The sequence below is a fragment of the Leuciscus leuciscus genome (genome assembly GCF_965113295.1).
Source record: "Leuciscus leuciscus genome assembly, chromosome: 5".
Classification (NCBI taxonomy): domain Eukaryota; kingdom Metazoa; phylum Chordata; class Actinopteri; order Cypriniformes; family Leuciscidae; genus Leuciscus; species Leuciscus leuciscus.
The window spans coordinates 19,124,218-19,148,044 of record NC_138729.1 but is presented as its reverse complement, the minus strand read 5'-3'; the positions used below and the strand labels follow the sequence as shown (position 1 = coordinate 19,148,044).

The window sequence follows — 23,827 nt, the reverse complement described above, 5'->3', positions numbered from 1 at the left end:
TGTGAAATCATAATAGCTTTGGTTTGAGTATAGGGTTTCTGTTCAAGAAGCTTCGTTGCTTTATTTTTGACTGTCAGACATTCATTTACAGATTTATTTTTTACCCAAGATTTATGTGGTCTCAGATTGAGGAAAAGCAGTATTTATTACGCACAAACGTCCACATGATGTTCATAAATGCATTTCCTGGCATTTTTATACGTTACGTATAGGCTACCCCATATTTTTGTATATTGTGTATAATTATTTATTTATTTTTATATTAAATTTCCTATTTACTTATTCTATTTTCATTATTTATTATCTATTATCCTGTCACTGTCATTCTATTTGTACTGTGGAAGCTTCTGTCACCAAAACTAATTCCTCGTATGTGCAAACATATGCAAAAAAGCTCGATCTACTGGAGAAAGGTAAACAGCTTATATTGCCTGCGACGGTAAACAGCACTTCTACTCACATGACTTTATTCAGACTTTATGCTTCTTGCATGCTTACTCATGTTTTAAAAAAGAAAAAATAGGCGTTTCAAATTAGTTAATTTTTTAACGATACGCCATTTGGTGCCAAAACGAGTAGCATTATGGAATAAATTTATACGTAACTTAATCAAATTCAAATTAGTTGAACTTTCGTTAAAGAAAGACGCCATTCGTCTTCTGATTTTGTCCGCCCACGTTTTTATTAGCGGCGTTTGTCCCAGAAGTATTTTCCCATTCATATTCAATCCATGAAGCCATGAACCACACCAAATCAAGCAGCCACGAGGCGAGTCAGAGTTTTTACAAAGTTTTATTTGGAGCAACAACAAAAACAGTTTTAAAAAACATATGCTGGTTAACTGCCCACCATAGAAATAAGTAAGGTTATTATTAATTGTTATTAATAAATACATTTTTAATACCATAATATGATATATTTTTGACGCTTCTGTATTTCTTCTTCTTTTTTCTTTTTTTAAAGATAGGGTGATAAGCCATTTTTATTACAATGCCAATGCAATATATTACAATGACTGCAGCATAATTTATTTATTTATTTTACTTTTTTGGGGGAAAACATGCTTTTGGACATGTCAGGACTCTTGCGTGGAGTACTCGCAATGCGCATGCGCACTCAAGTCCTCAAGGGTGAAAGTTATATCAGCTGCTGTTTGACAGCAGGGAGCGCGTCCAAGTGTTTACTGTTGCTTTGCCAACCCCATCAACAGGAGCGATTTTAGAGTGAGTTTGGTCATTGTTAGGAATATATTTACTTACATGTGCTTTATTTTGTTATGTTGTAAGTTAGGCTACTACGGCAAACACTGCACTCGTTGCACACCCACGCTGCCGATCACAGCAATTACACTGCGCTTATATGACATTATGTCACTGCATTTAGTTGTTTCCTTTGTGCATTGACGACAGGTAGGCTATTAAACAGTGTTGTATTTGGTAATGCTCGAATTCTTCCGATGATTTACAAATAATTTCCTTCGGTTAAAACACACACTTTCAGTTTTGTGTCCGCAGATTTATATATGGTTGTCCTTGAGGAGGAGAATTGCGATAATAAATGTAATTTTTGGACTGTGGTTAAGCATGTTATATCCATAGACTGTAAAAATGGTTGTATCAGAGGCAGAATATCTTTTCGCGACCTTCTGCGCAATAACCTATGCATTTAGCTCTTCTCTGGTGTGTTGTAAACGTGTGTTACTGTGTTATAGCAGCGGTAATTTGACTCATTTTCTTTTAGCAGGAATAAAAGGTTTTGTCTTGATTAAACATGAAGATTACTGTACTTGGAGCGACTGGTCAAACCGGACAGCAGCTGGTGAATCAGGCTCTTCAGCAAGGACACTCCGTCACTGCTGTCGTCAGAAACCCGGGAAAACTGACTGTAACACACGAGAACCTCAAGGTAAATAGGCGGATAAACATTTAAGAATTTCAAAGTTTTTATTTCAAAAGGTATTATTGGTATTATTTTTTAAATGGCATGATGAAAATTAAGAATTAGTTCATTTTATGTTACATTTGTTCATGTATTGCTTTCAGGTGTAAAGTAAAGGAGTGGACTGCACATCCACAATCTCAAATGCTACTAAATTCATTTAGCAATGTCCTTCATGAAAAACTGAAGCATATCTTACATTTTATAATGTATTTATATAAAGTATGAGTATATAGTCTGAGTTATTCGCTCTTATTTTCTTTCTTACCTAGATGACTCAAATTTGCACAATGATTAATGTTGAAAGGACTTTTTAGTTTATAATTTGAATAAAAGTAAGGACTTCTAAGTCACCAGGGTGCAAAGGTGAACATTTTACTGCATAACCTACATGCAAATGTTTGTTTTGCAAGAGTTTTTGTATTCAGCATAACATCACAAGGGTGGCATAAAAAATGAATGTGATCGATTTATGGGTTGATATCATCACATGATTGGCTTGCCCCACATTTTTGTGCAGAAAGTATTTTATGGACAGTTATCCAGACACAGCAAATAAGGATATGATTTACACCAAGCCGCCAGTGTAGATAATACTTCATGTGTTCAAGAGTAGATTTTCAGTGACCACTTTGTAGTTACAACTAGCGTGCAACCTCATAACCATGTAACCTTGTTTAATTGCATGCCCTCATGTGATAGGTGGTTGAGGGAGACATTTTTTCTGAAGACAGCCTGAAACCGCATTTCAAAGGCCAGGATGCCGTGTTGTCCTGTCTTGGCTTTCCAATCTCATTTTTTTATGGAATCACTGGCTACACCCAGTCTATGACGGCAGCATTAAATGCTATGCGTGATGCCAAAGTGAATCGAATCATCACCATGACCTCATGGTACACTGACCGTAAGTGCTGTTATTATTTGTAGGTACATGAATCTGAGGGTTCTTTACCTTACAGAGTATTTTTGGTCTGATCAGTTGTCTGGTATAGTAATTGGACTGTTATGACACTCTTCACAGCTAATTCAGGCTCCAATTCTTCCTTACTCATCCGCTTCATGTTGCTTCCCATGATTAGAAGCGTTCTGAACAACATGTATGAAATGGAAAACTTTCTTAAGCAGACTGATGACATCAACTGGACTGTTGTCCGGCCCCCTGGCCTCAAGAATACACCAACAACAGGTGGGATTTATAAATAAAACAAATTTTGATATGAATGAAAATGCATAAATGTATGCATTTTCTTTGATTGTTGTTACATTAAGTAACAGGTAAAATGTAGTGGCGGAGAGTAACAAAGTATATTTGACTTCTTTACTGTACTTAAGTATGTAACAAAGTTAGATGTTGTGGGAAGAAGCAGGCGGGAACCGGCAAACATTTAAAGACTTTAATAAGAAAATAAATAAACAAATACAAAATGAAAGTAAAGACAGCAGCCCCTCACGGACGACTGCTGTCACATGTAACAAAATAAAACACAACATAAATCCAGGCCTGGCCTCTCTCGTTCTTCACTGTCATCGCTCCTCCTTTATGCTTCTGCTCCTCCGTGAGAGATACGAGACCGGTGCGTCGCGCAGGTGTCGCTCATTAGTAATCACACCACCGGCCTCGCGCCACTCTCTCACAGCCCTTGGCCTCGTCCTGCCTACATCTGACCAAACAGAGATGAAGTTAGAAGCGACCAAACACCTCCACGTTTTCCCTATTTAAAAACAGTTACACGAGAAGTTATACGATCAAGTACGGTGACACAAAATAAAACGTGACGCTTTTCTAAGCGGGTAAAAAGGATAACTATAATGTATGGCGGAATAGCACTTGGGAGCACTTACCCGCTTAGAAAAGCGCCACGTTTTATTTTGTGTGACCATACTTGATCGTGTAACTACTCGTGTAACTGTATTTAAATAGGGAAAACATGGAGGTGTTTGGTCGCTTCTAACTTCATCTCTGTTTGGTCCCTAATGAATGAACTGGGCTAAGCTAAGTGCTATCATAGTGCAACCATGAGGGTGCCTGTAGTACACATAATCAACTTCTTCGTCTGAAGGAGACGTAAGCAGGCAAGCCTGAGACATGCCAGTGTCTCGTTCCCCTTCTCAGGGAACCAGGGTTACATTTGTAACAGAGATGTTCCCTTTCGAATAGGAACTCGCACTGTGTCTGACAAGACGCTATGGGGAACAAATACCCACTATGCCATGCTGAGGGGAATGACTGCCTGATCGGCTGTAACTAAGCACTCAAATAAAAAAGCGCCATGGCTTGACCCACTGCTGCGTATTCCCTTCCATTCAGTGGGGACAGACGTGATATGAGCCTCTTTATAGAGAAACTCTTTATAATAACGCGCAAGTCGTGTGTGTCCTCAGGTGTCAGATAATGCTGACACAGAGGCATGCACTTCCTGAAACGCATTACCTGCCATTCATCATAACACTTATCATAAAGGTTGGTGACACATCCTTGGAAAAACTCCTGAGATCCAGGAGCTAAAAGTCTGCCGCTAATGCCTGCGACTTATATGGTGACTTGACAGCTGAGGACGGGCATTTCACTCACGTTGGATGCGCCAACGTCACATTTGTACAGGCCGTAGTCTACACTTTGAATTCGTGATTGGTTGACTGGCAAATTAAAATATTAAATAGAACTTACCTTTTTCCTTAAACTTACCTTACCATACCTTTTTCAATCAGATCATCCCCTGCGTTGTCTACATTTAAATCATCTCTTAAAATGTTTTTTTTCTTCTTTCTCATGCTTAACTCGATAACACCTTTAGTTTGGTTTTAATCATGTTTTTATTTGTTTGGTGATGTCTTATATTAATTCTGCTATTTTCTGATCTGGTTCGAAGCCCTGCTTTTAATACTTAAGTACATAAAAAATCAAGTACTTTTATCAAATTGAAAAGGAGTAATAGTTTATTAGAGTATCTGTACTTTTACTCAAGTACTTGATTTGTTTACTTTGTCCACCACTGATAAAATGCTTATTGACAAATTTGCCTTTACTGCAAAGCGATTAGATTATCACAAATTGCATTTTTGTATTTTGTTAAATTTGTGGTCATTTTTCTCATTCTTTTCAAAGCCAATGAGTTCCTCACACATGAAGGTTATTATGTCCCTGATGAAAATGGTCTGCCAATCGGCCAGTCTGTGTCAAGAGGAGATGTGGCTCGTTTCATGCTCTCTCTACTCAATAACAATGCCTGGATGAAGAAAGCTGTTGCTATCATCACCAAATGAGTTTGCACTTTGCTTGCTCAACGTGAACTAGAGAAAAACATTTATTTCATAATGAGATTTTCCCCCTATTGTTTTACTTCAATGAAAGGTTAGAATGTTGTGTATTTTTTTAATGAAAGATCAAAAGGATAAATGCAGATTTATTCTCACAGCTGCCTTTGCTCATATTTACCAAGGGTGCCAATATTAGTGGAGGGCACTGTATATGATGCTTATTTTAATTTTAAAATGTGTTTCTTAATGCCAAAGAAAGGTTGGCAGAATTACAAGAAAATGTAATTCATAAAACCTTGTAGAAAATGCATTTTGTGATGTAAACTTGATTTAACATGAAATTCCAGGAGTAAAAATGGAGAGCAAAGAAATGACAATAAGCTGCATGCACTTTTGTCTTCTCTAAAATACTGTATGAATTGTGAAATTAAATGTGAAAGGCCATATTTATTTTTATCAAGGCAACATTTGTTCAATTCTAATCATTAATCTATATAAATTATCATTAATCTATAATTTTAGACATTTGTGTGCATTATGTGTAACTTAAAACAAATTAATCCCTGTCTTAATATTTTAAGCAATTTTTTCAATTCCAGTCTACTTTAAAACACCATTATATAATAATAAACATATTTTAATGGTATAAAAATGTTTTAGTCAAAATTCAGTTCTTAACTTTCTGAACTATATAATCCTGTCTAAACCTGTATTTTGCATGAAGGTTTATTGTTACTATATGTATTTTTTTTTTTCACTTTATTTTTTGCATATTTTGTTCATTGATGTATTCAATTTCTCTTGGTTTTATACAGTACACATAGGCCTACAGATTTTACATAAATAGATTTTATACAGCTATACACTATGACTACTTGGATGTTCGGGTTAAAATTTTGACTATATTGGTACATATGTTATTTAACATATGTTAAATAAAGCACACTGACCTGCTATTTAACATATAGTCGTAAGTGATTTAAAACATTTGATTTATGTATGAAAATTTAAAAATGTATCTCTGGTTTAGACGAAGTAAACACTAACGAATAGCAAAATATCTTTAGAGAGTACCTGAAGTTTGTTCCTGCCACAAACACTGATTGGCTCTTCGCCGTTCGAGGAGTTCAGCATAGACACAGAAATCTAAGTTTTGGAAGTGAATACTTTGTGAAATGATTTTTGTTTTGGTTGTTTGTTGTTGATCAAATTAATGAATTAAACTGTCCTCTATTCAGTCTGCTAGAGATAGTAAGTGACATTTGTTACGCAATTGGTGTGACCGAGTGTCTCATGACCACATGAGCGCAGTGTTGCACTGTTCATAATAAACCGTTTCTGTGGTGAAAGGCTGATGTCAGTGTGTCAGAGAGTCTATAGCCTACCTTGGAAATACATGTTGGTATGTTCTAGATTGTGTTATAAGCTGATAGCTGCCTTATAATTGTTAAAGTAAGGGCCAAAGGACTTACAAAGCTCATACTTTATCATTAAAAACTTTCTTACAAAAGAACAGCCTGAACATTATTGCTAAAGATTTTCTTTTGTGTTCCGAAAAAGAAAACAAATTTTAATCGACATTAGGGGGAGACAGAATTTACATTTTGGGGTGAACTGTCTCTTTAAGACTTGTGTAGTAAGATTTCACCCAGTAAATCGATATGTAGTAATTTTCTAAATAAAGGTCAAATCCAAAACCAACACAAGTCTGTCTATGTTGCAAGAGCCAAAGGCAACCTGTGAGGACACTTTCTAGATTGTTCCAGAGCCAGAGCGGTCACATACTAATCTGCTCTGGTCAGATGGATGAAATGACAGCGAGAATAGTTGTTGCTAGAGTTCAAGTGAAATATTTTTACTTTATACTTGTTATCAAAGTGCAGTTTTTTGATGTCAACAGAGATAGTGAATGAAAATTGTTAATTTACTGCACTTTTATTACTGGTGAGCTTTTGCAAGTTGAACTGATGACTTCCTTTGATTAATGTTCTGATTGTGATCTGAGGACTTTGTCCTCAATGGACAGATATCATGTTTGTTAATCAGAAGAGCAATAACTAGTGTTAGGAAAGAGGATTTATGCGTAATGTTGAAGGAGTACATTAAATCAAGTGAATGATTCACATTTCAAATAAAAATATGAACATATTAATTGAGAAAAAATGATTACTAATGCACAATCCCATTGCCAAGTCTTGTTTTGCAGCACATTGTTCAGATTTTATTTGATCAACCAAGACAAGCTGTATTATTAAAATATTTGAATAATTATATTTTAAAAGAGTATTAAAAACCGTAATTGTTTTTTACTTTGACATGCACAAAAAGAAAAAGAGATTAGCTTAAAAAAGTGCCTGATGCTTTTTTTTTTTTTGCCATGTGCCTCTGTATAGGATGGGTCCTTTCTAAATGGCTGAACATGATGCACTGACATCATCTCTTAAGCTTTTTAAAGAAACTTTGATGATTCACAAGATTTTTTTTTGTATTTTTTTTTTTTTTGTATCTCCATATGCATGTTATATATAAAAGTAAGAGTGTCATACATACGTGCTCTTAATAACTAGTCAGAACAATGACTAAGCAGTAAAATTACTTTAGATGTAATTGTATATCCTAAAATCTAACCTCTGAGCTATAACTTAATAATTACATAATTTCAGTAGTTCATTGGGGTCTAAAGTTGCATGTAACACCAGAACCTTTAACAAATGGAAATGCAAAACACACAACACATCAGTTTCAATGAAACCGTCTAAGAAGTGAACAAAAGATTACTCTTTTTTTTTTGAGGGATGGTGTTTCTTGATAAACCCTTCTTGTGTTTCTGCATTACCTCAAAACTGGTTTATGAACACAATATGAACAATAACTGGGGGGCGGGGTGGACTTAAACCACAATGTGCTTTTAGTTTGAGACCTTATCAGAGAGACTTTTGTGTTGTTTCAGAACACAAGCACGCAAACACAAACATATCAGCAGTTTTCCCTGCACCTGCTGACTAGTGACACTCCCATTTGAAGAAATGTACACAAAGAAAAAATGACATTCATAAAAGGAACTAAACAAATACTTATTGAGTTCCAATATATTATTCACTTATATTCCAACACGCTGACAGCCTCCACTCTCATAAATATTAAAAGTGCTGGGTGAAATTTGAATAGTATTAAGAAGACAAACATTCATCACACATCTGTATCTTTACAGTTACACTGTAACTGTTTGACGTACCAACAACACTCAGTGTGCAAGCAACAATATTAACCTTGTACATATCACTCAATCTAAGCCCGTTTCTAGACATTTTGACTGAACTTCTTCACAGATCATAGATTAACAGTAATGCGCACAGTAATATCACATACAATCAACTCCAATTTCATACATTGCACAGAATATACATAACCAGTTATAATGACAAATAGATAGATTTGAAAATGGATTAATTGACCATTTATAGAAGGTAATGATGTATTGGTATAAAATGGTGTAAAGTTTGACTGAGGCCTATTGGAGTGAGCAAAATACAAATTACTGAACAATGGAAAAAGAATATGATCCAGTGTAGTCTTGCGTTTAATTCCCAGTTTCATTTGGGTTCTTCTGTTATTCACCATAAAATTGGTTGATTTCTTCTTGATACATTTTACTGACGACAGGCCTTTTGAGCTTCATGGTTGGACCTGAGAAAAAAAAAAAAAACTTGAGCTCACTTCACATCTAATAAATCTATCAGTCTGTTTACATTCCTCTCGGTAATTATGCATTCAAGAATGCAGTTAGGCAAGCATGTTCAGTAAAGCCATTTCATCAAAACATGTGAGACTTACTTGAATTGTACTGACATGAACTGACACGAATGCTTATCATATTTTTTCAAATCAAAGCTGACAGATAAAACTGCTTCTGCACTATCTTCACTTCACTTCATCTATTTTATACTCTTGTCTATATAAAGAAATGATAACACTCACCAAGTTCTCCTCCAGATATGGAGAAGTCTCGTGGAAGGAGGGTCCACTTCTGGACTCTCTGAGCATTGGATGTCGCTTTGGCATTCACGCGGTCTACGCCCTCCTGGATGGCTTTGTAAATGGCTGGCTCTTTTTTGCTAATGATCTCTGAGACTTTGCTGGCAGTTACACCGTGCTGCCGACAAAACTCCACCGCCGGTGGTGTCAGTTCATCTGTGGGGTCTCCATTGTCATCGATGTTACACTAAAAATAAGATTCAGTGATTTAAAAAGAAAATATAACAACTTACATTTTGAAAATGGTGCCTTAGCAAATACTCTTTTATAGTGGCTGGTATAAATGTAAACATTTGGTAAAATGTGCACATTTAATGGTCCGACTAAGTAAAAATAGACTTACTTTGAGTGTAAGGAGCATAGCAAGGAACTTCTTTTTGTCTCCAACCAACATGACATTGCTGATGATTGACACCTCCTCCTTTAGGGCGTCCTCTATAGGGACGGGTGGTATATTTTCTCCACCGGCAGTAATGATTAATTCTGCAAAAGCAAGGTAATTAGATACAAATTAATGTTATACTATATAATTCTATATGTATTTATCTAATTGATATGATAATTTTCTGCTCACAGTAACATGAGTGTTATCCAAAGGCATGGCGAAAAAAAAAAAATCCATAGGGGGAAATGATTTATAATGATAAATCATAGACATTTAAAGACAGACCTTTCCGAGCTACGCGTTTGTTATTCGATCGATGGTATATGTTATTGTTGAGATCATCAGTTCACTTTTTTTTAATATAATTGTGTTTAACAGAAATATGCCAAGTGAAAAACTAAATTACCCATGATTCTGCAAAGAAATCTGCGGCAAGACTGCATCAAGATTATGTAATTTGCAATGCATTATAAAATTGCAGTTCTTTCCCTCATTTAAGCCATTAAGTTCACAGTCTTGTACCTTGCCTTTTTGTCAAATTTTCCAATACTTTTTTGATTAACCGTAGTTGTGATTTACCTTGAAGCTGGTTGGTTTGGTTCATATAACTCTTTCATGAAGACTTTTAAAAAAATCCATGGGAAAAGTACTTATGGAGCCAAGGCCGATGGAAAAGTGAACAGGCACTGTTCAACAGGCACTAAATGTACAAATGTGAAATTCTCCAAATGTGTATTTCTACCTTTTATTCTGCCAGTGATGAATAGGAAGTCATTGCTGTCATGTTTGCCCAGGTCTCCTGAGTGGAGCCACCCTTCTGCATCCAGTGCCTCCTCAGTCTTGTCTGGCATGTTCAGGTATCCCATGAACACATGCCTTCCCCAGAAACAGATCTCACCATTCCCATCACTATCTGGTTTGTCTAACTTGGTTTTGCAGCCTGTCAACACCTTACCACAGCTGGAGGAAGAAAAAAAAACATGTATATCACATACGATTGTCATCAGCAACTAGAACCTTTTTTTTTTTTTGAAGTATCCAGTCACTTTTAACCAGTAGTTCATGTTTGAAGTCAAGTTCACACAAGTTGAGTTTATCACATTAATCATGGACATGTTCAATAAAGCCTGAAACAGAAAATGTTTTGCCAAAATCTTAAAAGAAGAATTTGTTTTGTTTTGTTTTACAACTTGTAGGCCTATTTCATAACTTTTTTTTGTAAAATATTTTGTTCAAAATGTTTGTTATATTTCATTAAATAAATACAACATTTTCTTACTTTTCTTTCTCAATTTTAAAGGGATAGTTCACCCAAAAATGCACATTCTGCAATCATTTACTCACCTTTAAGTTGTTCTAAACCTGTTTTCTTTTTAATGTGGCTTAAGTCTCCACTTAGTTAATATTTTAAATTATTATTATTTTTAGTTAAAATTATTAATAGTTAAAATAATGTTTATTTTAATGTGACAGTTATACATATTATGTGTACTTACTATAGTAATAACAGTAAAGTGTTACTAAACTAAACCCTAACCCTATAGTTTCAGTTTATTTATTTTTTAAAGCACATTTAAGAGTGACCAAAGTGCTGTACATGAGAAAAGTAAACAAATACAAAAGTATAAACATAGCAGAGCAAGTACACACAGTATTTATTTCTAACCCTAAACCTATAGTAAGTACATGTAATAGGTATAAATATAATACCCTGAAATAAAGTGTTTGCAGTTTTTTTTTCCATATGAAAATAGAAATAATACCAGCACACAGGTTTGGAGCAACATGAAGTGAGTATAACAACATCTTATATGTTAATATACTGTATATACACGGCACATCATGCCTCTGACCTCATAATGTGAAAACCCTCAGCACAGGACATGGTATGAGGTCCAGTGCTCTCGCTCATGCCGTACAGCTCAAAGACAGGAATGTGAAGGCTCATGAAGTACTCCAGTGTGTCTTTGGTGATGGGAGCTGCACCGGTGAAACAGGCTCTACAGCGGTCAAGACCAAGAGCTTTGAGCACATTCTTGAAAACCAGTTGATTGGCCAAGGTGAAGCCCCAAGGCACTGACGAATCACTGCAGAGAAATAACATGAGCTTCGGGTTTCTTTCAAATAATTCAATCTATAAATTAATTAGTGGTTCTTTTAAAAACTCACCCATTCATGGCATTATAGCTTGCTTGAAGTCCGATTCCCTTTGCCCAGTCGGCAATCTTCTTCTTCATGATGGATGACTTCGCACCAGCGGCTTTCATTGCTTCTTGCATTTTTTCCCACACTCTGGGAACTCCCAAGAAGCCCGTGGGACGCACCTCTCTCAGCGTGTTGGCCAGGGAGCCCTGTATTGTTTAACCAAGACACTTGCCAGTTATTCATTTGTGTTTCCTCATTTCTACAGAAGTGTCTGCTGAACGAATCAATTTAAATCTAGACAAATAAATGTTTTCCATAAGTAAATAATGTAAGCATCTTAAGACTTTAACCTTCAGGGCATCTGGCTCGGCGAAATTGGTTATGGCGGCAAACCTCATGCAGATCCACATGTCTTGGACTTGGGCGGCCACGTGACTCAGGGGCAAGTAGCTCACCACTTCCTCCTCAGCCATCTTCAGCCGGACCATGTTACCTGCTGAATTGGCTGTCCATGTGATCTGGACAGAGGAGGGATGAATTTAAGGAACAACACTACTTATCCATCAAAATGAGAAGAATTACACTGTGTTTATCTGTGATTAATTACATTTGGCATTGAAGTAAGTGCTGAACTAGACCCTTTATGTGACACTATACACGGTACTCACATTATCATGGCTGAGCATGACCCCTTTGGGATTCCCTGTGGTGCCTGAGGTGTATATTAATGTGCAGCACTCATTGGCCTTTTGACTGTCGATCAGCACATCCAGCTCAGCATCAGGGACATTCTCTCCCAACTTCATAAATTCAGCCCACTGAGAAAACATCAAATTCATGTATATATTCAAATATAGCACTGTTTAATTATTTGCTTAGTAGACATGATGGAACATTTTGCTTGTTTACATTCACTTTCCACGACTATATATACATATATGTACATATCTGTAATTATCAGTGGACCTCCAGCTTGCATTTGTATGTTTTGTACAGAAAACCATTTGGCAGTTTTATCGTATTATTTGGCAAAAACTTACTGTATATAAGTTTGGTAACTTCTGCTCCAGTTCACCCTTGTACTGAACAATAGCCTTCAAATGTGGCAGCTGATCCCTCACCTATAATGACAGTGAAAGAAAATGTATTAGTATTTTATGAGAAGATTCAGTATATTATGTTTAGTTTTGGTTTCTGTTCATAAGTTTAGTTCCTGTGTCATTTGTTTCTATTGTTTCCTCTGCTAGTTTGTTTCCATGGTTTCTGATTTGTTAATTGATCATGCTCACCTGTCCCATGTTGAATTCCCATCTTTTCCAGTGTACTTAAGCCTGTATTTTCAGTTCAGTTTCGTCAGTCCTTGTCTATGAATGGTATGTGATAGATTTTCTGGTTTGTGTTGGTTTTCTCCTGTTTGTTTTGTTTCTAAATAACGTTTGCTGCAACTAGATATACATATATAAACTATTGACACACTACACTATTTGTTATTTGTTCAAATTACATTAACATTAATACTTTACAAAGGGAGTATTAATTCCCCAGTTTCACACACGAGACTTAAGCCTAGTCCCAGACTAAACTGCAAGTTTGAGTTATTTTAACTTAAAGCAATTTGCACAGATATATCTTAAAATATGTCAGTTCCATTGTTTCATCTCAAGATGCACACCAGTAATGTTTTTTCCCCTAAGGCACGTTTATAAAAGACAGTAATGTTTATAAAAGACAGTTTATAAAAGACCAGTAATGTTTTTTCCCCTAAGGCACATTTATAAAAGCTACTTAAATGCCCTAATCCTGGCTTTATATAAGCCCTGTCTGTGAAAACTTTATGTAAAAATGTACATTAGTCAAGATTATTTAATGCTGCAAAAGCATTGTTCATAATTATTTAATGTTATACCATGGTCTGTCTGAATACTCGATTCTAATTGGCTGGAAGTACATTAAGTAAGGGATAATTCACAGCTAGCTGTCCATTAAACGATTTTAATGCGCGTCATGGAGGCAAAAAACTGCAAAGAATTCGTAAAGATATAATTCATAATGATTCAAAATGCACGTTGTGCATTAAAAATTGTTTAATGTACAGCTAGCCATTGATTATCCCTTACTTAGCTAGTGAATTATCAAATGTTAAAGGATTAGTTCACTTCGAAATGAAAATCCTGTCATCATTTACTCATCCTCAAGCTGTTTCAAACCTGTATGAACACAAAAGAAGATATTTTTGAGGAATGTTGGTAACCAGACAGTTGAGGAGCCCCATTGACTTGCATAGTTGTTGTTTTTTTCTACTATATAAGTCAATGGGGTCCATCAACTGTTTGGTAACCGACATTCTTCAAAAATATCTTCTTTTGTGTTCAGCAGAAGAAAGAAATTCATACAGGTTTGAAACACTTTGAGGGCGAGTAAATGATGACAGAACTTTCAGACTTACAGGTTATTGTACTTCAAGCAGGAAATAAAACTGTTACATTTTTTGAAAAGATTATTTTGATAAGATCCCATATGAACATTCTTGTTCATAATAAGGATTATGTTTAAAGGAAGTATTTCGATTTAATGGGGTTTTTTTAAAGGTGGTGTAATGAATATATGATTCATCTGCTTTTAACTCATTGTTACACACTCTAGATAAGATGGGTCTAATAATTTTTTATTGAAATTATTAAATTGGTAAACTAAGTTGTATATATATATATATATATATATATATATATATATATATATATATATATATATATATATATATATATATATATATATAGTTATTTTTTATATCCTTCCAATTCTATCTGAATTATTTCATAAAAGCTTAACTAATAACTGTTAATGCACTTACTCTTTTGTTAAAAAGAATACCATCTCTGTGTTAGCTTATACATTTTTGAGCAGTTCTGAAACTTTGTAATGCACCACTTATGTTCAAAACCTGCAAAACTGTGGGCCCAAAAAATTATGATAATTTGAGTACGGATTGAAAAACCGAAGGTACGGTTAACAAATCTGAGCAGTTAATTAACCCATGGGTGTGATTTGTTAAACCGAGGGAACAATTTAAGAATCTGTAAGTATGGTTTATAAACTGAGGGGACGAATTGCAAAACTGTGGCCACGGATTTGTGGGACTCTTTTTTTTCTCTCTCCTACAGCTGACTCCCAGGGCTCCGTACATTCGTAATTTGATAAAAGCATCCACTAAATGATCAAATACTGTTCATTTTCAAACTACCTGGAGGATTTTGATCAGTTGCTTGTTGTTTTCAACCACCAGAACATTAGCTTCAGCATTATCAGCAACATACTGGCAGGCCTCTGGAGAGTTGGTGGTGTAGATGCCAGTGGCCAGTCCCCTGTGACAAAACAAGATATGTACTGTATGTTCACACAGCTACTTTATCTGATCTTACATTCCATAATCACTTATTCTCAAGTCTTTTCCTCATTGTCTAACTTTGAGAAGATTAACATTTAACAGATGAACAGTCAATACCCTGCTAGGATACATCCGACATCTGCTATAAACCATTCAGGAGAATTGAAGCCCAGAATACCGACACCATGGAATCGCTCCAGGCCAAGCTAGAGTACACAAAGAGCACAGCGACTCAATATATGCAAAAACAATTCATCACCTAGTGTTGTTTAGAGCTTCGACACAACAATGAAAAAGCTTTGACTCCTTAATGCCTTAAGCCAATATTTTGATTATTACACAAATGATAGGTTAGATCATTCAAACTTCAAAGGGACTTTCAAAAACAAATATGCTAGATAAACTTGTAGATAAAAAAGACATTTAGAATATGTTCGTGTTTAAATTTTGTTTTGTTTTTTGCACCACAGCACATTACATGTATGAACTAAGCTATTAAGTAAAAAAATCCATTCTCTGTAACATTTTACAATAAGGTTCATTATTTAACATTAGTTAATGTATTAACTAACATGAACAAACCCTGAGCAATACATTGTTACTGTATTTGTTTATCTTTGTTAACGTCAATTAATAAAAATACAGTTGTTCATTGTTTGTTCACAGTGTATTAACTAATGCTAACAAGATTTTAATAAAGTATTAGTAAATGTTTAAATTAACATTAACAAAGATTAATAAATGCTGTATAAGTGCAGTTCATTATAAGTTCATGCTAACTACTGTAGTTAACTAATGAACCTTATTGTAAAGTGTTACCCAGTTCTTTTCATACACAGTGTTTCTGAAAAACACTTGAAATTCATTTTCAAAGAATAAAAAAAAGATGTGAACCCTTACCTTCAGAAAGCTTTTGGCTGCCGCTCTTGAATGTTGATAGTACTCCTTATAGGTCAGGGTGACCCATGCTCCATCTTTCTTCGCACGGAGGGCGGGATAGTCTCCGTACTTCTGCACTGTAGCCATGAACATCTGATGGACCGTCATGGGAGGTTCTGAGCTGAGTTCTGAAGCGTTCATCCTCAGTTTGACAGCCTGGTCTCTGGCTGTGCACCACAGCTCCTCGGCTGGAGCGAGACGCACATCTTCAGCCTTCAACGGTATAGCCGGTTCATCGTCTTTATGAGCAGGACAGCAGGGACACACAGGAGACATGACCATATATTAAAAGTGCTTCTGAAAGGAATCGTATATTTATGGATAAAGCTTCTGTATGCTGTCTAAGCGAGAACAGATCAGTCCATCCAAGAACCTGCCCTCGTCTCCTATCACACATTCAGAAAAACACAGACGAACTGACAGCTTAACAAGAGTGAAGAAACAGGTCAGGTTACTGACAGGATATGGTGTGTGTTTCTCACCAATCAGGTTTCACAACTGGTTAAAAAAAATTCTATTTTTAACTAGTGCATTTACATGTTCTGGGCTACAAATCTGCATATCTGCTGCTTCATAAGTTAAATGTTGTTATAATTATTTTTATAATAATTATTATTGTTAAATGTATTATTTAGATATTTATTAATATTATTATAAAATCACACTCACACATTTACTAGGCTATGGGGACTTGCAAAGATTTCTATTGTTTCTAATATGCAGCTACTGCTAGTTATAAATACTGTAACCTAACAGAAAACTTTCTGCATATTTACAATAATTTTTTTTTAAAAACTGTATTTGATGCTGTTTTTTTTACAAATGAGGACATACCCAAGAGGAGTTTTTGTCAGGTTTAACTCACTTCTGGGAAAAAAATGTGTAAGGGATTCACTGATATGAAAATTTTGGCCGATTCTGATAACCGATAATTCTTTATATTTAAAAGCCGATAACCGATATATTGGCCGATAAATCTAAACCTACATTTTTTTATAATTTTTGAGAGCCTGATTACAAAAACAAAAGTCTCACCATTAAAATCCATGTCCCAAGCACACAGTTATTATTATAATTTTATGTAGCCGATATGACATATGCAGAAATGACTGCGCATGTTGCACTTAAAATCCCCGTGAACCGGAAGTTGCAAACGACTTTTCTCCAGTGTTGTGACGTATTTCCAAGTGAAACGGAACATTGAACAGAGTGCAGGGTTTTACTTTAGCGCTCCTCCATCTCCATCTCCACTCATAGCAGACTAACGGTTTGAGGGGAGTGGTTAAGCGTTTTCAACCCAAGCCGTCAAACTGACGTCATCAGAAAAGGAACGCCATTCCAGACCGGAAGTAACTTTTCAGATTTTGATTAAAGATTACCACGGCAAACTAAATTTTTCTGTGTATTAACTTGCACAGATTAATTGTTCACCAGAAGACTAGTAATATGCGCTAACAAAGTAAATAGGGTCTTGATTTTGATTTCATGTCGACTTTAACTGTATTTTCCTTTTTTGAAGTGATTCAAATCATATTTCAAAACCAGCATGGAGAACAGTGTGCATCTGAAGTGTTTCAGCTGAAGGAAATAATCCACTATTTATCGGCTTTAATATATCGGCCTAAATTTCTTATCAGGCCGATAACGATAACATTAAAAAATGTACATATATCGGCCGATACCGATATGGTGGATTTATCGTGCATCCCTAAAATTTTTCCCCCAAAATATGGTACACAATAGTAGGTACACACACATACATACATTTTATATAATATTTGTATATTATGTGTGTGTGTGTGTGTGTGTGTGTGTGTGTGTGTGTGTGTGTGTGTGTGTGTGTGTGTGTGTGTGTGTGTGTGTGTGTTTTCTACAATACACTGACCTAGATCTGTTTTTTATGTGACATTCAGAAAGTGATGTAAAGTGATTTGTCATTTTCATTTTCACAAGAATCTATGTGTAAATAATCTTCTGTATATTTGCCAGCAAGTAGAACATGACTGGTGGGAACTGAATATTCCTCAGAATTTATGCAAAACAGTTGGATTTTCAATATGTAAACATTTTGGGAATATTCATGTGAAGACTGTACCTGTGTTACTCTTTACAGAGATTGAACAATTGCCATTTGGATGGTTATTGGAGTCATGGAGTGCTACAGTCTGATATTCCTCAGTTTTAACAGAACTAAGGAGAAAGACAATTGAGACTTCTGTCATGATAACATAATATATAGATCAGCAAAAAAAAAAAAAAAAAAACGCTGTAAATTATCAAGTATTAAATATTGGAGGACAGAAATTCCACATTTCATTGATTAAGTCTACATACCCATTTCCAGTGACAGGAATTTCCTTGGAATCACTCGGTGACATACACTCATCGGCAGACATTGTACAGTCTTAAAATGACACAAAAAAAGATTTACAAAACTCCAAAAACTTGGGCTCACAAAGTAGCGACCAAACGCAATAAAAGAGAATATAATATGTCCAATGTCTTCCTTTCAGTCAAAACTGGCCGAGACTCTAACACTGGTGGTTACAAAATGTCATTTATCTTTATATGTACCCCAGCTCTTGCAAAATACTAGCAATATGTGCCAGTGGATACAGTGCCAGATGATGAAAGCAGCAGAGGAGAGGTTTTCTGTGAAACACTGGCCTTTCATCTACATTAGGAAACTGTTTAAGACAGGCTAGTCGAATGTGCAAATGTGCATGTCTTTAAATCTAGATTTTCAAATGAGAAATGCCTACATCTTTTGGTGATTCCTGAGGTTTACACAAGTGTGCCATCTAGAGTATGTCTAATGTATTTCTTATAGTTGACAATTCAGTTGAGTAGATTGGATGTTGCATTTTTGTTACATTTTGTATTTGTGATTGTGGTATATCGGGCCATTAGAATAAGGTAGGCCTACTCAAAAGATGTCAAGCTTCTGACATTTGTCTTGAATTCCATAAAACGGTTCATAAATAAAATTTAAATCCTTGTAATGAGACCTAGAAGTTCATCACTAGACTGTACTCAAGATTGCAAAATGACAAAGTTCATGATAATTACAACATAAGTGTGGCCACATCATGATCTTTGTCATTTTGAACTTGTACACAGATGTCAGATGTGAGAAGAAAAAAAAAAAACACAGTCCATTGCTGACAAGGAGAAGGAAATCGGCTCAAGTATAATCTTGTGAAATAATTTGATGGCTTTAAGGAATCTGATCCTAATCTGTACTTAAATGTAATGGGAGTGAAAGTGTCATGTTCAGTGTTCACTCATTCACATAAGCAGCTTTTTACAAATACCATGATATTGTACAGAAGCTTTACGCATGAAAAATTATTTTAAAAACTGCAGCAGCTCTATAATGCACAGTATAACAGACCACCTGATGACAAAGCAGGTGAAGAGTGCAGCTTGAATACTTTTTTGCAATATAACGGAGGGAGCCCAGGGCTAGCGGTCTGGGTTTAAAGGGATACTCCACTTTAAAATGAAAATTCTGTCATCATATACTCACCCTCATGTTGTTTCAAACCTGTATGAATTTCTTTCTTCTGCTGAACAGTAACCAGACAGTTTCTGGTCTCATTGACTTCCATAGTATATTTTTTTCCTACTATGGAAGTCAATGGTACCAGAAACTGTCTGGTTACTGACATTCTTCTAAATATCTTCCTTTCTGTTCAGCAGAAGAAAGAAATTCATACAGGTTTGAAACAACATGAGGGTGAGTATATGATGACAGAATTTTCATTTTAAAGTGGAGTATCCCTTTAATTGGAAAGTCAGTCTCTGTATGGGCGCACCATAAAAAAATTAAACATTTACACTGTTATTGCCCAGAGGAAAAATAACATACAGTCAATGTCCCATATATAGGCATAGGCCTACTATCACACTATATGTTGTAAATCACAGTGGAAACAGCAATTACATTTCACTCAAAACAACATTAGTTTTATCTAACAATGACCTACATTTTGTACTACTACTTTCAATTGTACCGCGACAGATTCGTTTTAAGCAAACAGATGATATTCTTAACAAATGCGTCGTTATGTTAACTATGTATTACTATAAAAAAGTGAAGACTACTTACATGTTTGCGTTTTTTCCGTCAGTCCTTGTTATGTTGCTGACTTGGAATTGTGCAGTTAGCAGGAGTGGATGAGCCACAGAAGTATGTTTCTCAGGTGCAGAAAGAACTTACTTGGCACCTGGTGTTCCATTCAAACCTATGGACCGCAGTGTAATCGTCACATGACGTGTCAGATTATTTATTGTGCTGTGTCTGCGCTCACGTTTCCATTATTAAATAAACGATTTAATCGGCACAGCACAATAAACGTTTTAAATTAAAATAAATAAATAAATGCAATCTAAATTCGACGTTTGTCGAACCCATAGGCCTACTTTTTTTTATATAAAAGAAAAACAACACGCATTCAACTTTATGAACTACAATTACGAATGTCTGTCACGCACATAAAACAGTAAATAAAAGAAATTTGACCATATGTGTGACACGTCATGTAAATATTGTGAGATATTTCAATAAAATTTGCATTCTAAAATCTACTTAGGCTGCATTTCACGGAATTTGCATAAAGCGAGCAGTATCTACATCTCAACAACAGCAAATGTCTGTTAATATTGATTCATGAATTCATGTTTGCAGGCCTGCTTTTGGTATTTCCGTTTTCTGGTAAATATAGTGTTTTGTCAACTGATTAGCATGTTATTCATTAAGATTGTGTCATACAAGCTCCAAGGCCACAATTTAGATACACTTATAACCAACAGATAGTATGAAAGAGCTGAGAGATTAAGATAAGATTAAGATTAAGTATCTGAGCGGTTAAGATAAAGCAAAACTCATAATTGATAAGACAATTGTGGACATTCGTTATTGATAAGACAATTTTGGACAATTTAATTATAATGTATTTTGTTGAAATGAGATATTCACGTGTTTTAAAATAATTAAGAGACAATGAAAGTTGTTTATGTTTAAAATATTGGGATTGTTATAAACTTTTTTCTTCCAGTCAGTCAGCAGCACAGACATTGATGCCTGAACTGTACCGATGCATCTGATGTTTCAGCAAATAAGATGAAAGTTCAGTTAATATAAACACTTGTGCATGAGCCATATAAACACGCAGACTGGCCACCAAGGTCACTTGATCACACCACCCGTCACCAATGAAACAGCTCTACAGGATGACCTTAGCTGAGGCCAAACAGGTTCTAATGCAAGATTTTAGATCTTCTTTTTTTTTTTTTTTTGCACATCCTAAAATGTGTCTTCATGGTATAAACACTTTGGCCCTTATTCATGAAACATGGGCAAAATTAATTGCAAATGTTATTAACTCATTAATATGTAAATAATCCCATTGACTTGAATGCAACGATTTTTATTTGTTCTGCTTGCATATCACGAATAAAACCCATTATGCATTTCATATAGTACTTGTCCTTCTTTTCAGTACTTTGTTGCATATGTTGAGCATTTAATATCCATTGCTCAACAACCTGGGACACTTTCAAAACTCACCAGAACGTTTTTATTACCCACTGCTGACAGTAAACAATAGTAAAGTCAACCCAACCCAGCTAAATGCCGGCTATTCAACAGCTCATTAACGTCAACTGTAGACTGAAATCCAGTGAAAATGTTTTAATGTAACAGTATTACATTTCCCATTCTCTCATTATCTGACAAACATTTTTTTAATAATATCCAACAGTTTAAAAAAAATGAAATCAGTAATCTCCTCCAAAAATGCAGAAAATTACTTTTATTCTGACAGTAGGTCCATCTATCCTGGAGGCCATTTCATTTGCCGTCCTCCAAGAACATGAATGTGAAGGTGATACACGGACTGCGCCCCATTTTTTTCATCATTAATGACTGTAAATAATAATGACACATAATTAAGCAGTTATTACATACATTACAGCTAATGACATGGTATTATAGTGTACTAAATGTACTGCAGATATAAAGATAATATAGATGCTAAATGAACCCATTTCAAACAAAGGCTATTTCACTCACCAACTCTGTACCCTTCATCCAGTCCTTCTTTCTTTGCTACGTTTTTGGCCACTATCAAGAGATGACCCAGGAGCTGGGTGGAAAAACATCAATATTTTAGAGGAGTGTCATACTCTGTAATTACTAAGACAAGAAATGTATAATATATATATGGGCAGATAAACCTGTGCATCATCATTGTGTGCTTCACTGATCCTGGGAATGGGAATCCTTGGAATAACCAGGAAATGAACAGGAGCCTGAGGATTTACATCTCTGAATGCTAGACACTGCAACAAAACACATTTGACATGCAAACTATTAATTTATAAACTGTAATAATACAAACAAACAAACAAAAAAAAAATCACAAAATGTTACCAAACAATATATTAATCAAAGTTGCTAAAGATTTGTGGTCTGTAACTTACCTGCTCATCTTCATAAATGATAACTGCAGGAATAGTTTTGTCAATTATTTTAGAAAATATAGTGGGTTCCGGTTTTCCGTACTTCTTGCTGGCCTCCTTTGCCAAGCGAACCTCATCACTCGTGGAAGAGCAGAAGCTCTGACACAAACAAACAAGCAAACAAACCCTCAGCAACATCATCTCTCCTAAATCAAGCTTACAGTAAACTTTGGCGCACTTCAAATTCAGAGCATACACAGACGGCACTTAAACACTGACGGAGTGTGCAAAAGATCAAATTAAGCACCTTCACGGGTAAGGCACGCCGTAAATGATGTCCAAGAGGCAACACTTGCCGGGTTAGTAAAATACTGCGGGCTGTCATTGCACTGTTTAAGGACAAACAGCGTCCATGTTCCATAGAAGATCCACTCTCACGTGCTGCTGCTGCTGATGATTTGTTTACATCCGGTGCTCAAGTTCTGCGGATTTCAAAATAAAGGTCGCCGAGCTACTCACAGTAAAAAGATTTGTTTCATTACGCAGATTTTATTTTCACACTTTTTTTTAGATGAAATGTGATCAAACATTACATATTTTCGTGAGATTTTTTAATTTTTATTGAATAAACACAACACTTTGGTTCAATTTCAAATACTAAATGCATAGAAATATATAACAGAAAAAGGGCAAGAAAAAGAGAAAAACAACTATAACATTTTTTTATATATAGTTTTTTAGTTATTAGTTATATATTACATCTACAGCTACATATTTTTATTCATAAACATGCATTTGTATTGAATAAATGTATTAAATAAATATTTTCCATTTATTCATTCCTGTATACCACAGTATAAATAAGTACAATGCCAAAATAAATGCAAGGTGGTTTCATGATAGTTATTACAGAAAATACAATATTATACCTTTTTAAATAATGATTTGCTGGATACAATTTGTATTATATACGAGATTTACCCCTGGTTTCACAGACAAGGCCCAGACTAAAATGTATTTTTGAGCTGTTTTAACTGAAAGCAACTTGCACTGACATATCTTAAAATATTTCAGAGCCATTGTTGTCTCAAGATGCACACCAGTAATGCTTTATTTTTTCTACGGCAAGTTTAGAAAAGCTACTTAAATGTCCTAATTGAACTAAAGTCTTATATTGGCTTAATCTAAACACTGGCTGTCTGTGAAACCATACACATTTTATTCTCGCCTCACCCGCTCCAGCAGATGGCAGTAGAAAACCATACAGTGACACTGAT

At 35.3% G+C, this 23,827-nt stretch overlaps 3 protein-coding genes across 6 annotated transcripts; 1 reads left to right on the top strand and 2 right to left on the bottom strand.

Moving 5' to 3' along the window:
• The first annotated feature begins 1,077 nt into the window (after positions 1 to 1,077).
• LOC309498299 (flavin reductase (NADPH)-like) lies at positions 1,078 to 6,551 on the top strand. Of its 3 annotated transcripts, none has more exons than XM_082168930.1 (5): positions 1,078 to 1,223; positions 1,741 to 1,905; positions 2,641 to 2,842; positions 2,960 to 3,124; positions 5,045 to 6,551. In XM_082168930.1, the coding sequence occupies exons 2-5, from the start codon at positions 1,771 to 1,773 to the stop codon at positions 5,200 to 5,202; spliced, it is 660 nt and encodes a 219-aa protein (XP_082025056.1). In that variant the 5' UTR covers positions 1,078 to 1,223; positions 1,741 to 1,770; the 3' UTR covers positions 5,203 to 6,551. The 3 variants fall into 3 exon arrangements, with proteins under 3 accessions (XP_082025056.1, XP_082025057.1, XP_082025058.1); XM_082168931.1 differs by having other exon boundaries at positions 1,092 to 1,223; positions 1,744 to 1,905; XM_082168932.1 differs by lacking the exon at positions 1,078 to 1,223 and adding an exon at positions 1,388 to 1,409 and having other exon boundaries at positions 1,744 to 1,905.
• Positions 6,552 to 8,267: 1,716 nt separating this feature from the next.
• Positions 8,268 to 21,475, bottom strand: LOC309500052 (long-chain-fatty-acid--CoA ligase ACSBG2-like). Of its 2 annotated transcripts, XM_082171596.1 has the most exons (15): positions 20,197 to 21,475; positions 18,420 to 18,489; positions 18,181 to 18,275; positions 16,047 to 16,324; positions 15,264 to 15,352; positions 15,003 to 15,123; positions 12,802 to 12,882; positions 12,430 to 12,579; positions 12,112 to 12,279; positions 11,786 to 11,967; positions 11,470 to 11,703; positions 10,359 to 10,576; positions 9,575 to 9,714; positions 9,175 to 9,418; positions 8,268 to 8,883 (listed from the first exon to the last, which is right to left on the bottom strand). In XM_082171596.1, the coding sequence occupies exons 2-15, from the start codon at positions 18,479 to 18,481 to the stop codon at positions 8,807 to 8,809; spliced, it is 2,139 nt and encodes a 712-aa protein (XP_082027722.1). In that variant the 5' UTR covers positions 18,482 to 18,489; positions 20,197 to 21,475; the 3' UTR covers positions 8,268 to 8,806. The 2 variants fall into 2 exon arrangements, with proteins under 2 accessions (XP_082027722.1, XP_082027721.1); XM_082171595.1 differs by lacking the exon at positions 20,197 to 21,475 and having other exon boundaries at positions 18,420 to 19,634.
• Positions 21,476 to 21,765: 290 nt separating this feature from the next.
• Positions 21,766 to 23,024, bottom strand: hint2 (histidine triad nucleotide binding protein 2). Its single transcript, XM_082171597.1, has 5 exons — positions 22,858 to 23,024; positions 22,572 to 22,709; positions 22,326 to 22,430; positions 22,162 to 22,234; positions 21,766 to 22,014 (listed from the first exon to the last, which is right to left on the bottom strand). Exons 1-5 carry the CDS (start codon positions 22,969 to 22,971, stop codon positions 21,923 to 21,925), a joined length of 522 nt encoding a protein of 173 aa, XP_082027723.1. The 5' UTR covers positions 22,972 to 23,024; the 3' UTR covers positions 21,766 to 21,922.
• Between the last annotated feature and the right edge of the window lie 803 nt (positions 23,025 to 23,827).

What these genes read in the sequence shown, in the direction of transcription:
- hint2 (XM_082171597.1), bottom strand. Translation starts at nt 22,971, where the DNA reads ATGGAACATGGACGCTGTTTGTCCTTAAACAGTGCAATGACAGCCCGC. An exon ending in GGCGTGCCTTACCCGTGAAG is followed by an intron (nt 22,710 to 22,857) that starts GTGCTTAATTTG and finishes TGTTTGTGTCAG; the next exon opens with AGCTTCTGCTCTTCCACGAG. An exon ending in CACACAATGATGATGCACAG is followed by an intron (nt 22,235 to 22,325) that starts GTTTATCTGCCC and finishes TTTTCCACCCAG; the next exon opens with CTCCTGGGTCATCTCTTGAT.
- LOC309498299 (XM_082168930.1), top strand. Translation starts at nt 1,771, where the DNA reads ATGAAGATTACTGTACTTGGAGCGACTGGTCAAACCGGACAGCAGCTG. An exon ending in TAACACACGAGAACCTCAAG is followed by an intron (nt 1,906 to 2,640) that starts GTAAATAGGCGG and finishes CTCATGTGATAG; the next exon opens with GTGGTTGAGGGAGACATTTT. An exon ending in GACCTCATGGTACACTGACC is followed by an intron (nt 2,843 to 2,959) that starts GTAAGTGCTGTT and finishes CACTCTTCACAG; the next exon opens with CTAATTCAGGCTCCAATTCT.
- LOC309500052 (XM_082171596.1), bottom strand. Translation starts at nt 18,481, where the DNA reads ATGTCTGCCGATGAGTGTATGTCACCGAGTGATTCCAAGGAAATTCCT. An exon ending in AACTGATCAAAATCCTCCAG is followed by an intron (nt 12,883 to 15,002) that starts GTAGTTTGAAAA and finishes CTGTCATTATAG; the next exon opens with GTGAGGGATCAGCTGCCACA. An exon ending in CTATGCTCCTTACACTCAAA is followed by an intron (nt 9,419 to 9,574) that starts GTAAGTCTATTT and finishes TCTTATTTTTAG; the next exon opens with TGTAACATCGATGACAATGG.